We start from the raw sequence: 16,066 nt of genomic DNA, 5'->3' as shown, positions 1-16,066 counted from the left end.
CGCTACCCCTTGAGGTCGTTATCGGATTTACAAAGACATGAATTAATATTTTATGGGGGAAATAAAAAAACACTTTTTGCAGTGTGGTTCCTTACATTAACTAGCTTTTTTTAGGACCAACACCCATTTAAAAGTGGGGACGGAGTCTAACTAGAACAAAGTTAATTGTTTCCTGAAATTTTTTCCTATATCACCATTCACCGCACCACAAAAAAGAAATTCATTTTGTGTGGTCCAAGTTTAGATTTATGTTCGATTTCAGGTTCAGTTTCAGGTCCATTTTTAGGTTCAGGTTCATTTTAAGGTTCAGGTTCAGGTTCAGGTTCAGGTTCAGGTTTATGTTCAGGTTCAGGTTCAGGTTTAGGTTCAGGTTCAGGTTCAGGTTCGGGTTTACACGTTTTGACTATTCATAATATTTATATTTGCGATTAGATATATTATAAACGGTTTATTTTGGCCAGGAGATAAAGTTATGACCAGGCCATTGTTTTTATAATTAAACTAACCACACGACATACAACATAGGGAAGATATCTGTAGAGAAGTTAACCACACGACATACAACATTTAGAAGATATCTATAGAGAAGCTCATCACACAGTATCCAACATTGAGAAGATATCTATGGACAAGCTAACCACACGACATGGAAAATAAAGCTTTAAATTACCACCTGCCACACTCTGGGAATACTCTTATCATGTGTCTTACTCTGTGTATAACCATATTACATTCGTTACACCCTAATTTTTTCTCAAACTCTGTGGATGCATTAAAAACACTACATACTCTGTGGATACCCTTATTTTGTTCCAAAGGCTGTTGATACTCGAGATATTTAAATTATTTGTTGTAATCTGTTGATCCTCTAAAAAAATTTAAAACTCTGTGGGTACTCTACAGGCGTTCAATACTCTATGAATACATCTTTGTTATCTAGTAGTTGTAACCTTCTAATTATCTGTGTATACCTAATTAACAAATAATACCCACTGCAGGGCTCCAATACAAAAGGTAGAATTACAAAAAGTTAGAATTACAAAAGGGAGAATTACAAAAGTTAGAATTACTAAAGGTAGAACAACAAAAGGTAGAATTACAAAAGGTTGAATTACAAAAGGTAGAATTACAAAAGATAGAATAACAAAAGATATAATTACAAAAGGTAGAATTACAAAAGGTAAAATTACAAAAGGTAGAATTGCAAAAGATAGAATTACAAAAGGTAGAATTACAAAAGGTAAAATTACAAAAGGTTGAATGACAAAAGGTAGAATTACAAAGGGTAGAATTACAAAAGGTAGAATTACAAAAGGTAGAATTACAAAAGGTAGAATTACAAAAGTTCTAATTTTAAAAGGTAGAATTACTAAAGGTAAAATTTACAAAAGTTAGAATTACAAAACGTAGAATTACAAAAGGTCTAATTACAAAAGTTAGAATTACAAAAGGTAGAATTACAAAAAGGTAGAATTACAAAAGGGAGAATTACAAAAGGTAGAACGACAAAAGGTAGAATTACAAAAGGTTGAATTACAAAAGGTAGAATTACAAAAGGGAGAATTACAAAAGGGAGAATTACAAAAGGTAGAATTACAAAAGGGAGAATTACAAAAGATAGAATTAAAAAAGGTAGAACATACAAAAGGTAGAACATGCAAAAGGTATAATTACAACAGGTAGAATTACAAAAGATAGAATTACAAAAGATATAATTACAAAAGGTAGAATTACAAAAGGTAAAATTACAAAAGGTAGAATTACAAAAGGTAAAATTACAAAAGGTCTAATTACAATAGGTAGAATTACAAAAGGTAGAATTACAAAAGGTCTAATTACAAAGGGTAGAATTACTAAAGGTAAAATTTACAAAAGTTAGAATTACAAAAGGTAGAATTACAAAAGGTAGAATTACAAAAGGTAGAATTACAAAAGGTAGAATTACAAAGGGTAGAATTATAAAAGGGAAAATTTCAAAAGTTAGAATTACTAAAGGTGGAACGACAAAAGGTAGAATTACAAAAGGTCTAATTACAAAGGGTAGAATTACTAAAGGTAAAATTTACAAAAGTTAGAATTACAAAAAGTAGAATTACAAAAGGTAGAATTACAAAAGTTCTAATTACAAAAGGTAGAATTACTAAAGGTAAAATTACAAAAGTTAGAATTACAAAAGGTCTAATTACAAAAGATAGAATTACAAAAGGTAGAATTACAAAAGGTCTAATTACAAAGGGTAGCATTACAAAAGGTAGAATTACAAAAGTTCTAATTACAAAAGGTAGAATTACTTACCTTTTGATCGTTCTACCTTTTGATCGTTCTACATTTTGATCGTTCTACCTTTTGATCGTTCTACCTTCTGATCGTTCTACCTTTTGATCGTTCTACCTTTTGATGATTCTACCTTTTGATCGTTCTACCTTTAGATCATTCTACCATTTGATGATTCTACCTTTTGATCGTTCTACCTTTAGATCGTTCTACCTTTTGATCGTTCTACCTTTTGATCGTTCTACCTTTTGATCGTTCTACCTTTAGATCGTTCTACCATTTGATGATTCTACCTTTTGATCGTTCTACCTTCTGATCGTCTACCTTTTGATCGTTTTACCTTTTGATCGTTCTACATTTTGATCGTTCTACCTTTTGATCATTCTACCTTCTGATCGTTCATACCTTTTGTAATTCCACCTTTTATACTGGAACCCACTACATGCATATATGCAAGTAAACCATATACAAGCTATATTTACAGGTAAAGCCAGAAAGGCCGACGTTTAAAAAAGTGTTTTTCCACCAAGTCAGCAGTCCTTTTATTAAAGGGACTGTTTACATAATAATGAGAATAATAAAAGAAAATAAATTATGTAAATTTTTCTTCTTATGCAAAATCCGATTTCACTTTTGCAGGAAAGCTTCAATTGAAAATCTTTCAAATAGGAAAGAAAAGAATATCTCCGTCAGCAAGTTATCCCTACCGTCTGGATTGAAAATAGTTTTCAGGTATTTCAGGATATAACTTCTTCAATTGTTTTAGAGCATCTCTAATTTACCCCAGCCTAGACTAATCAGGGGGTGAAGCTATTAATCACGGAAATTCTCCAATAAATAAAGAAATTTTAATATAATTCGCATTCTTGATCAAACACACCTCGTATAACAATCAAATTATAAAAAGACTAATTAAATCGAGAATTTTATTATAGAAAGATTTTTCTTCAAAGTTTTTCAATTTCCATGCCTTGTTTCCGCTGCATTATCCCACAAGTCACATTTATAAAGAACCGCAATCGACAAAATTCAATTTTCAGATAGAAAAAAACTAAATAATTTTTATTCCGAAAAAGGCTGAAAGTGGACATATAAGCATTATTTAGAATTACGTCTACAGTTCCTGTAAACGTTTAATTCAGATTAGTATAATATAACTAAGCTGAGCCCGCGATTTAAAAGCTTCGGCTCGAGCCGTAATTCCTTAAACCCGACTTTAAGACCCAATCTTCGACCCAACTCTGACGACATCTTGTGTCACGTGATTGACAGCTGCGAGATCTTAGGCTCGACTTAAGTCTTATGTGATTAGTTAGTGTGTATTTACACCAACTCAATCAAGAAGTGGATGCTGATACTATATATATATAATTATACATACAAGACCATATGGACCATTCAGTAATCTTAAATATATAGGTATATATAGATACAGGGTGTGTCTTAATGTTAGATATAATTCAGTGACACCCTGTATCGATAATATAGTCTATTAGATAATATTCAGATACACCCTGTAGATAATACTGTCTATTCTAGCCGGTATTCAGATACACCTTGTAGATAATACAATTCTCTAGGCTGTATTCAGATAAACCCTGTAGATAATACAGTATATTAGACAGTATTCAGAAACATCCTATAGATAATGCTGTCTATTAGGCTGCATTTAGATACACCCAGTAGATAATACAGTTCTCTAGACTGTATTCAGACACACCCTGTAGACAATACAGTTTTCTAGACTGTATTCAGACATACCTTGTAGATAATACAATTCTCTAGACTGTATTCAGATACACCCCTGTGGATAATACAGTTCTCTAGACTGTATTAAGATACACCCTGTAGATAATACAGTTCTCTAGACTGTATTCAGACATACCCTGTAGACAACACAGTTTTCTAGACTGTATTCAAACATACGCTGTAGATAATACAGTTCTCTAGACTGTATTCAGATACACCCTGTAGATAATACAGTTCTCTGAACTGTATTCAGATACACCCTGTAGATAATACAGTTCTCTAGACTGATTCAGACATACCCCTGTAGATACAGTTCTCTAGACTGTATTCAGACATACCCTGTAGATAATACAATGCTCTAGACTGTATTCAGACATACCCTGTAGATAATACAGTTCTCTAGACTGTATTCAGACATACCTTGTAGATGATCCAGTTCTCTAGACTGCATTCAGATACACCTTTAGTTAATACAGTTTATTAGACAGTATTCAGATACATCCTGTTGATAATACAGTCTATTAGACTGTATTCAGATACACCCTGTAAATAATACAATTATCTAGGCTGTATTCAGATATACCATGTAGATAATACAGTATATTGGACAGTATTTAGATACACCCTGTAGATAATACAGTCTATTAGACAGTATTCAGAAATCTCGTTGAGTTGAGAAATTAACCCAATATACGTCTCCTCCCCGGCACACACCTCCCTCCGTTCTCCGTTCTCCGATTCTCCGATTACATTCCAGAATTATAGAAATCCATCCTGCAGTCTCAGATTATCCTCTGTGCTTGGTGGAGAACTGCTTCTGGAGTAAACCTTCCCTGTCTCTTCCACGTCAGTGAGTCTCTTTTAACAAAAGGGCATGTTTCAGGATTTCCCCCCCCCCCTTAGATTAGATTTTTAAAGCAGTCACTTCTCATTTGGATTTCTTATTTTATCTGCAATTGTTATCTTAATGTACATAAAAGGGTTAAGTTTTCAATTTCTTACATGATGAATTTTATATCTATTTCCCGACACTTTTCAATAATAAAACAACTTTTTTATCCTCAATCTCACAATGCCATAGATGACAAATCAGAGAAATTCAAACATTTTGATTTGAATAAACCATTTAGATAATTTTCAGGCATCAAAATGTTTCGATTTGCTGTAATTTAAAATTTTCTCAGTTAACTCAAAAAAACATCAGGAAACCAAAAAAAAAGGCAATACAAATGGCCACGTATTTATTTTTTTCTATAAAACTATTTTTCTATTTCAAGGCATTTAAGTATATAGGGTATTTAAAAAGATCGTATTTTTAGTAGGGCAATTTTTTTTATATTCTTGAAAAGAAAACAATGTCGTCCATTTTTGTACTTTTTCCTGTTTTTTGTCCATTTTATAACACCCTGTATTATAAAGTGAAACCCTTAATAAGGAAGACATCGAAAGAATTCATCAAATGTCGTATTCTTCACTTTCTGATAATGGAATGTTGCAGATATTTAGTTTTTTAATTAATTGATTATATGGAACTCTTTAAAACTGTTCCCGCATATTCATGGCTATTTATTTATTTTCTCAAATACTGAAATTTACGTAATATAGTATAAAACTCATTGAAAAATTGTCAAGACGACATTTGATAAATTCTTCCGATGTATTCGTTATTAAGGGCTTCACTGTATGAATTCTGTGTAATGTAAATATTAATGCAATACTTTCCAATTAGCCTTGTATTACCGACAGCTTGGTGTTTAAAGGGACTGTAGACGTAATTTTCAAGCGACCCTTTGTTTAAAGGGACTGTAGACGTAATTTTCAAGCGACTCTTTGTTTAAAGGGACTGTAGACCTAATTTTCAAGCGACCCTTTGTTTAAAGGGACTGTAGACGTTAATTTGCAAGCGACTCTTTGTTTAAAGGGACTGTTTAAGTAATTTTCAAGCGACTCTTTGTTTAAAGGGGCTGTAAGACGTAATATTCAAGTGACCCTTTGTTTAAAGGGACTGTAGACGTAATTTTCAAAAGACCCTTTGTTTAAAGGGATTGTAGACGTAATTTTAAGTGACCCTTTGTTTAAAGGGACTGTAGACGTAATTTTCAAGCGACTCTTTGTTTAAAGAGACTGTAGACGTAATTTTCAAGTGACCCTTTGTTTAAAGGGTCTGTAGACGTAATTTTCAAGCAACTCTTTGTTTAAAGGGACTGTAGACGTAATTTTCAAGCAACTCTTTGTTTAAAGGGACTGTAGACTTAATTTTCAAGCGGTCCTTTGTTTAAAGAGTTGCATGATATTGATTAAAAAGGCTAACCTTTAAACAGTCCTCTGAGTAACAATGAGAAAGATATTATTGGGTTTTTTGAATTGTTGAACTTTTAGTGAGAAAACCGAGAATATCTCAATCATTTCTAATCAGAGAAATATTTAAAGGTGCAGTAATTAATCGGACAAGCCATTCTAGAATTTAGGATTACTTGGAATTAATTACGTCTTTAGATATTTAAACTTTTCTAATCTAATTATCTAAAGGTTGAATTAGGTTTTCCATGTCTAAGTAATATATTTTCTAGTGGTATATTAGATTAGATTTTAGATCATAGCTATTATTAATCAAAGAATTATTTAAAAAGACGATATCGAATTCGTCACTGAATTCCCATGTTTTTTGGGACACCCTGTACCTAAATGATATTGCATAATAATTACATACATGATAATAAGATGACCAACCAGATGTTTCAAGGGTACATTTATGAATTGAAAATACCTCTTCCACGATGAAGAGTCATTCAAAATTTTATCTGCAGTCCCTTAAAAGATGAAATTTAATTGTTTTTTTTCCCTACAGGTTGAGTAAACTCATGATTCTGGGAGGTCTGGATGAGAAGGAAGGGAAGGAGGGGAAAAGAGAGGAGTTTATCAGGATGGAGGGAGGATCCTGTAGATCAGATGAACAGGAGAGAAAAGAGTGCGCTGGGTGTGGAAATAAAATTCATGATAAATTTCTTTTAAAGGTTAGTTTTAGGTACCTTGGTTTAAGGAGTTCAACGTCCCAGTGGTGTAAAAAGATATTTTGGCGGGTCTGCCCTCCTCCTAGCCATCCTTTCCATTCCTTCCTGCCCTCCTCCTAGCCATCCTTTCCATTCCTTCCTGCCCTCCTCCTAGCAATCCTTTCCATTCCTTCCTGCCCTCCTCCTAGCCATCATTTCCATTCCTTCCTGCCCTCCTCCTTCTTTCCCTCCTCCTAGCCATCCTTTACATTCCTTTCATCCCTCCTCCAAACCATTACTTCCTTTCCTCTAACTAGGTACCCTTCCCTACCCTCACTTCTCGTATAGTCATCCTTCTTCCATTTTCCCTCTTCCCATCCCCCCCCCTCCGGCCATTCAACCTCTACCCAAAATTTTACTTCCTTGGAAATATGAATGAGGAGTGGTAAGGGTAGAGACAGGTCGGGTAAATAAAATATCTTTAATTCTTTAAACCGGTATTTTTGACAATAAATCCGCCATTGTTGCGTGCGCGGAAACCGCGTTAACAGTGACTGCACCTTCAATTTGTGCGTATATGTTTACAAGGAAGACGAAGATTACAATTAAATTCCTTAAATGATTAAAAAATTGGAAAATTACGACTCACTACTCAAATATTAGGTTTTTCGAATTTACCAAATTGTACAAAAAAAATGATGATTGTATATTTTTACTTGACCAAATATTGGTTAATTCACATTGAGAGCTAAATAGAACGTGTACATACAAGAACAATAAATGCATAAGCAAAAATTGGCTTAATTTGTTGGTTATATAGCTTTATGCGCAGAAAGAAATATGTGCATAAAGCACATTTCAACTTCTCCCATGGTCAGCTGTAGTGCTAACACTTTCAAAATATTTGTAAATTATTTGAAGTCATGATAAACAAGGCTGATAATTATGAAAAACACGGGATAATAATTCTCTCATAATAGAGTAAAAATAATAATAATAATAATGAAANGTTGCATATATTTAGTTTTTTAATTAAATGATTATATGGAACTCTTAAAAATTGTTTCCACATATTTATGGCTATTTATTTATTCTGGCAAATACTGAAATTTTTGAAATATAGTATAAAACTCATTGAAAAATTGTCAAGACGACATTTGATAAATTCTTCCGATGTATTCGTTATTAAGGGTTTCACTGTAGAAAAACCATAATCTCGATCGCTTGATCTCGATATCCACTGTAAGCAATATTTTTGAGGATCAATACTTAATTTCTTCAATTCAGTTTTCCCTTTAGGGTACAATGTCACTGCAGGATATCGAATAAAGATTAAATTAATCTACAGATTTAAAATAATTAAGATTAACCATTGATCTCGATATTCGCAATGCAAAGGTTCCCAACATTAGATGAAGGTTACTAGTAAAACTATTTGCTTTGTTACAACATCAAAAAACACTATTGGGTTAAGGTCGTCTTCCTATTCCACAGTTTTCTGGTTCTTATCGTATAATCATGTTAAATTCGTCCCCCCCCCCTCTAAACCAGTTAGAAAATGAATTTAAATGAAGAAATTGATTCTATAAATCTATAATCTATAAACGTTCAATTAGTTTTATTCGATTAAAAAGTCTTCAAAGAATTGAGAGAGAAGATAAAACCGATATTTAATTTGAAATATTAGTTTGAAATATTAGTTTGAAATATTAACTTGAAATATTAATTTGAAATATTAGCTTGAAATAAATTAATTTGAAATATTAATTTGAAAAAGTAGAAAATTTATAAGATATGAAAAGTGAGGGAAAAAGTACTGGTTTTGTAGTCTTAAAATAATTGTAAAAAGAAGTGTTATAATATTTTTTAAGTCTAGTTCTTGAAAGTATACAAGAAGAAAAAGCATGATAAAAACATTGTATTTGTTGTTTTATTTTAGGGAAACCTGTTGCTATGTAAAAGGGACTATCTTCGGTTATTTGGTTCAACTGGGTATTGTTCAGCCTGCAATAAGGTAAACTATAACAGACAGGGTGCTGGGTGCCGGTGTCCCACAAAAGATGATAATCTATTTATCTGCAATGTCGTCTTCTTAGAATATGTTGCGGCATTCCTTCGTTTATTTTTATTCTTGGATAAACCCCTTTTTTGTTTCCAACATGTGGTTTTTTTCTTAAATAAGTCTGATTTTTCACAACGTTGTTTAACAAGCCTGATTTTTCACGTCGTTGTTTAACAAGCCTGATTTTTCACATCGTTGTTTAACAAGCCTGATTTCACATCGAGCGAGCGTTAAAGTTTGCTTGGTTCATGCTTTTACTTTTTATCAGAGTCAGAATTTTGTATTTAATAATATCTAAAAATACGAAAACTAATAATGCCCAACTCTAAGATCTAAGTTACCACAAAAAATAGGGGTTTGGTCATTTTAGCTGTTTTGGCGTTTATCTAGTTACAAGCGACATAATTTTATAATATTTTTGTTATACTTCTAAATAGTAGTAAAATTAAAATATTAAACTTAAATATTATTTGTTAAATGCTTTAATTTAAAGGAGAACCACATCTTAAACATTTAATTGAGGCTTAATTTAACTTAATTAAATTTTTTACATTTTATTTCTTGTTTTAATTTGTTGCTTGATTTTCTAGTTTGTTAAACGGCATGCAATTATGTTTTTATTTAAAAATTTAATTAGCCAACTATTCTGGAAGATAATTACGAGAAATAAAGAAAATTACATTAAATGGATAGCAAACTATTCTGAAAGATAATTACGAGAAATAAAGAAAATTACATTAAAGAGACAGTAAACAATACTGGAAGATAATTACAAGAAATAAAGAAAATTACATGAAAGAGATAGTAAACTATTCTGAAAGATAATTACGAGAAATAAAGAAAATTACGTTAAAGGGATAGTAAACTATTCTGGAAGATAATTACGAGAAATAAAGAAAATTAAAGTAAAGGGACTGTAAACTATTTTGGAAGACAATTACCAGAAATAAAGAAAATTACATTAAAGGGAAAGTAAACTATTCTGGAGGATAATTACGAGAAATAAAGAAAATTATATTAAAGGGACAGTAAACTATTCTGGAAGATAATTACGAGAAATAAAGAAAATTATATTAAAGGGACAGTAAACTATTCTGGAAGATAATTACGAGAAATAAAGAAAATTACATTAAAGGCAAAGTAAACTATTCTGGAAGATAATTACGAGAAATAAAGAAAATTACATTAAAGGGATAGTAAACGAATTCTGAAGTGACGACCCATTTACAAAGCTATTTGCCAAATTCACAATTGTGTGCTATACACCATTATTTAAGCAACTTTAAGGAAAATATTGTCGTCATATCCAAAGGATGTTTGCGATTTGTTTTTTTTTAGCCCTGCAGAGTGCAGATAAACCAAACCGTAAGAAAGAGTACAGTTGTTTATCAAACATTCCACTCTTGAGATTTCGTCAATAGTTGAATAGCTTACCCGATGGCGGTCTGGGTTCTCAGATCTCTCTCCTGATAAACTTCTTATTAAGTTTTATCTTTAAAGGAACTGTCGTTTCAATTTTACCATTTGTTGTTATCACCGTATATACTCCCTTTTAATTTAGAATTGATCGTTGTTCAGGTAATTCCAGCTTTCGAAATGGTGATGCGAGCAAAAACAAATGTTTATCATCTTGAGTGCTTCGCGTGTCAACAATGTGGTCATAGGTATTATGGATATAATTATTATTATTATTATTATTATTATTATTTATTATTCTTATTATTATCTAGGTTCTGTGTAGGGGATCAGTATTATCTAGTAGACAATAGAATTCTCTGTTTACCAGATTATACAGAACGAATGGTTTTTGCATCCCTACCTTCAAATCCTAGCAGGTCAATTTTTAAACCCCTCCCCCCGCCCACACCCCTTCAAAAAAAAACACAAAAAAATGAAGCAAAAAAATGTTTCAAATTAAAATCTAAATCATTTTCTATCAAAAACTAATTGTACTGTTTTTTTAAATAAAAATATGTTTTTATTGTACGTATTGTCGATAGGTTGGCGCAATTGAAGCGAACTGCCGATGGTATTTCCAAAGGGACTGGTCACTCCAATATGTATGGATCCCCCCTACCCCCCAGCCAGCCTGGGACTCCCCTACCCCCAATCTCCTCCGTAAAACCTTACAGCAGATCCCAAGTCTCCACGTAGTTAATTTGTGAACATGGTGCCGGGGAAAGTTTTAAATAAAGTTTTAAAGTTATTTCTTTTGAATAAATTTTATCATATTAATTGTTGTTTTAATGTAAGTTTTGTCAAAGAGAGATTTGTTTTTAATCTTTGTGAAGAAACAATCTCAAGAACTGACGAGGGTCAACCCAGACCGAAATATATTTTCAATAAATGTGGAACTAACATCTACTTTTTTACTCTACAGAGGTTTGGTCCATCACAATCACTGAATTTTAAATAGAGAGATTTTCACACAGCCTACTACTTGAGGATAGTTTTAACATTTCCCAATTTTGTTTTGGTATAAAACATTTTTTGAGTTTAAAATTATCTCAATAAAAAAATTCATCACATAAAGTTATATTTTTAAGGTTAAATTTTTTTCTACATTGTAGGACTGCACAGTACAAATTTTTTGGCATGTTTTTATATCTGTTTAGTTAAAATGTTTGCGAATTTTTCTCCTTTCTTTGGAAGATTTTTATCGTGTCAATCTCGGCGGGTTTCAATGCTCTAATATGTTTTCAGTTCATCCTTGTGGCCCTGAATTGATTAGTAGGGAAACGTAGTTGAACTACGTACAATTAGTTAAACCACTTTTCAATCTGAACCTGCCATACAAAAAACTAAAAGGTGTTCAACCAAGTCTATGTAGTTCAACTTCTCGGTTTTCATTAACTTTGGACCCAGGCAGACTTAGATCAAGCATTTAAAAATATATTCGTCATTTAAGAAAAAAAAAATTATTACTAGTTATATTCAAAGCTGCTCATTCAATGATTCCCTTTCACTCAGAACTATATGCGTTTGGATTCTTTGATTTCAAATCAATCCCGTTTTGATCTATAACTCAACAATCTTTCAACTTACAGAGTTTTGGTATATAACTCAACAATCTTTCAACTTACAGAGTTTTGGTATATAACTCAACAATCTTTCAACTTACAGAGTTTTGGTATATAACTCAACAATGTTTCAACTTACAGAGTTTTGGTATATAACTCAACAATCTTTCAACTTATAACTCAACAATCTTTCAACTTACAGAGTTTTGGTATATAACTCAACAATCTTTCAACTAACAGTACTGCCGGCAGCAAGTATACAAAAAAAAATTAGGTTTTATTTGTTGAATTGTGATCTAAAGTCATAGCTTGGATCTCCGATGGATTCAGTCTACTATGAAAATTTGCACCAGTTTTCAAGACCGGGTCCACTTCAAAGTTTCACAACGCCTTGGCCTTTGATTTAAGCTCACTTACTCGTACATATCCTATTTTTAGCCCTACAGACATATAGATTTTATTACAATAAAGCACTTGTATTTAGCTCTATAGTTGTTAAAAAGAAATTAACAAATTTCTTATACATTTTTGTGACAAAACTGCAACGAGGGTTTCCAGCGAACAAAACGTTTCGCGAAAAAATCCGAAAAAATGTGAAAATTTTCCATTGCTTTTCGCGAAACAGATAAAGCGAAATTTCGCGGAAAAAGCGAAAATTTTCGAATAATTTTTTTTCTCGAAATTTTCGCGTTATTTTTTTCGCGAAATTTTCGCGTTATTTTTTCGCGAAATTTTCGTATTATTTCGATAAACAGATTAAAGCAAAATTTCCAATCCAATAAAACTATTTATCTACTAAATATGATTTCAAAAATATACTTCAAGAACATTTAACCTTGTTTGACATGAAGACAGATTGACCATCGAACACTTTGTGAGGATTGGCGACCATTGACAAATCAAACTTTAGTATATATGTTTTCATTCCTAAATATAAGAGGTATTTAATTTCTAATATGCAAACAAATATATTTGCCTATCTCATGTTTTCATTCCTAAATATAAGAGCTATTTAATTTCTAATATGCAAACTAATACATTTGTCTATCTCATGTTTTCATTCATAAATATAAGAGGTATTTAATTTCTGCAAACAAATATATTTGTCTATCTCATGTTTTCATTCCTAAATATAAGAGGTATTTAATTTCTGCAAACAAATATATTTGCCTATCTCATGTTTGTGCGTGAAATCCTATCTCATGTTTTCATTCCTAAATATAAGAGGTATTTAATTTCTGCAAACAAATATATTTGCCTATCTCATGTTTGTGCGTGAAATCAAAACTAAAAAAGCTGCGAGGTCAAAATGTTCCATAATGGAAATGAGTCTTTGCCACAAACTCAGATTTTTAAATACCTTTATCATTGCAACTCAATGTTGTAGACCTCAAATATTTCAAACTTTATACAGTGAATTTCAGATATATGAATACATAGACCGTTATAAGTTTTTTGATAATTCTAAAGAAACTTCTGTTTATTTTTAATTCAAGTTAAATTAAAAGCCCTGAAATATGAATGCAATTGATATATTAATGCTAAACTCATTTTTCCGCGGCATTTGATCTTACATATGTAATACGACATTATAAAAAAACTCTTTCTATGTATTAATACATGTGGGAGTCACTGTATGTTATATAAAATAATTTAAGTTTAAAATATGAAATGTTTACACCATCAGGTTGCAAATATACAAGGATTATAAGGTTTGAGTTAGTTCCAAATACTCAATTCCTTAGACCTTATCCTTCTGCTAGTTTGCAGTGCTAATTGAGCTGAGATGGAATTTAAAGAATTTAAGTCGCGGTTTAAATCCGACAAAACCCGGCGCCGGCTTAAATCTTGAAACATTTGAAACAATTTTAAGTGAAACCAACCATATTTAAGCCGCAGCTTAAATTTAAACCGCCGCTCAAATTCTTTAAATTCGGGCACTGAACTTCAATAATTGATCTGAACTCAACCGTTGTAAAATGTACAGTCTCTTTAAATTTTGTGTAAAATGTACAGTCTCTTTAAATTTTGTGTAAAATGTACAGTCTCTTTCAATTTTATGTAAAATGTACAGTCTCTTTAAATTTTGTGTAAAATCTACAGTCTCTTTAAATTTTATGTAAAATGTATAGTCTCTTTAGATTTTAACTAAACTGTACTGTATCTTTTTTAATTTTGTGTAAATACACAGTCTCTTTTTTAATTTTATGTAAAATGTACAGTCTCTTTTTTAATTTTGTATGAAATATACAGTCTTGTTTTTAATTTTGTGTAAAATGTACAGTCTCTTTTTTAATTTTATGTAAAATGTACAGTCTCTATTTAATTTTGTGTAAAGACACAGTCTCTTTTTTAATTTTATGTAAAATGTACAGTCTCTTTTTAATTTTGTATAAGATGTAGAGTCTCTTTCTTAATTTTATGTAAAATGTAGTCTCTTTTTTAATTTTGTGTAAAATGTACAGTCTCTTTAAATTTTGTGCAAAATGTACAGTCTCATTTTGTATAAAATGTACAGTCTCTTTCTTAATTTTATGTAAAATGTAGTCTCTTTTTTAATTTTGTGTAAAATGTACAGTCTCTTTAAATTTTGTGCAAAATGTACAGTCTCTTTTTTTTAATTTTGTGTAAAATGTACAGTGTCTTTCTTAATTTTGTGTAAAATGTACAGTCTCTTTTTTAATTTTATGTAAAATGTACAGTCTCTTTTTTAATTTTGTATAAGATGTACAGTCTCTTTTTTAATTTTGTATAAAATGTACAGTCTCTTTTTTAATTTTGTGCAAAATTTACACTCTCTTTTTTAATTTTACACAAAATTAAAAAAGAGACTGTCCATTGTATAAAAAATCTGTATTTTTTTCTAATACAAACGATGTTGTTCATCCGTTGAGCAAATAAAAAATTTGAAAAGTTACTTTACACAATTAAATTGGATTTTTAAAACACTCGATATTTATACACTGGTACTTTGTTGACATAAACATTATATATATAAAGATGAAGATCGGCAAGTAAACGTCTAGAAAACGGTTGAAAGTAGGGTTTTAAAAAAATGATAACATTTATGTTAAAATAATATTTTTTTTTATGATTTGCATTATTTCAATGCACTGCTGCAAGTAAAAAACATCTGTTTGAAACTTCAAGCTGAAAAGGGTAATTAATTATAAGTTATTAATCATTGAATTTTTTTAATCATTAGATTCATTTTTATTTTTCAGTTTTTAAACATTTGTGGAATTTATAAATGATTCAAATTTGCAGGAAAATCCTTATTTTAATCCCAATAAAAAAAACCCGCTTACAATTCTGATTCCGATTTCATTTCCAATCTCTATCATATTAATGATAAACGATCCCAATCCCATTAAAATCCCAATCCCAATTCCAATTCCAATCTCTTTTCCAATCCACTATTTAAATATTAGGGTTTTAGGATCAAACTACACAAAAAAATTATGATTCTATGTTTTCTGTCGACCATGCAATGTCGCGGAATTGCGCGCAAATTATTGCTTCCGCCAAATCATTGCAAGGAATTGCGTTATAATTGCAACCAAGAAAGCAACTAAATCTTCGCGGAATTGCGCAGAATTGCGCGAAATTGCGGGCAACGGAATTGCTTTGCAAAGATTTTCCATCTAAAAATCAATTACTTTGAACTGTGACTCACAAACTGATGCAGAAGATACAAGAATAGAAATGGATAGATTAAGTTATCTCTGTAGATTTTGAAATAATCGAGTGACACTTGTGGTTAAACTACTGATATGATTAACAATTTAATATGATGCATAGCATCTGGATGATTGCTAAACTATAAAGTTTTCAGATAGATAACAGCAATATATAATCTAGATAGCATCTTGATGATTGCTAAACTATAAAGGTTTCAGATAGATAACAACAATATTTAATCTAGATAGCATCTTGATGATTGCTAAACTATAAAGTTTTCAGATAGATAA

General features: G+C 31.0%; 2 protein-coding genes across 2 annotated transcripts; both read left to right on the top strand.

Moving 5' to 3' along the window:
• Positions 1–4,700: 4,700 nt before the first annotated feature.
• Positions 4,701–10,163, top strand: LOC111704210 (uncharacterized; the record flags this gene model as incomplete). Its single annotated transcript, XM_023476363.1, has 4 exons — positions 4,701–4,873; positions 6,872–7,037; positions 8,953–9,027; positions 10,155–10,163. Coding segments are annotated over 4 exons (423 nt in total), but the record flags the coding sequence as incomplete, so codon positions are not given.
• LOC111704219 (rhombotin-1) lies at positions 8,944–11,310 on the top strand. Its single transcript, XM_023476372.1, has 4 exons — positions 8,944–9,027; positions 10,654–10,739; positions 10,806–10,910; positions 11,076–11,310. Exons 2-4 carry the CDS (start codon positions 10,672–10,674, stop codon positions 11,227–11,229), a joined length of 327 nt encoding a protein of 108 aa, XP_023332140.1. The 5' UTR covers positions 8,944–9,027; positions 10,654–10,671; the 3' UTR covers positions 11,230–11,310.
• The last annotated feature ends 4,756 nt before the right edge of the window (positions 11,311–16,066 follow it).

The sequence above is a fragment of the Eurytemora carolleeae genome, unplaced genomic scaffold, assembly GCF_000591075.1.
Source record: "Eurytemora carolleeae unplaced genomic scaffold, Eaff_2.0 scaffold527, whole genome shotgun sequence".
In the NCBI taxonomy this organism is placed as follows: Eukaryota; Metazoa; Arthropoda; class Copepoda; order Calanoida; family Temoridae; genus Eurytemora; species Eurytemora carolleeae.
The sequence above is the reverse complement of the archived record's forward strand: the minus strand, read 5'-3'. Positions and strand labels throughout refer to the sequence as shown.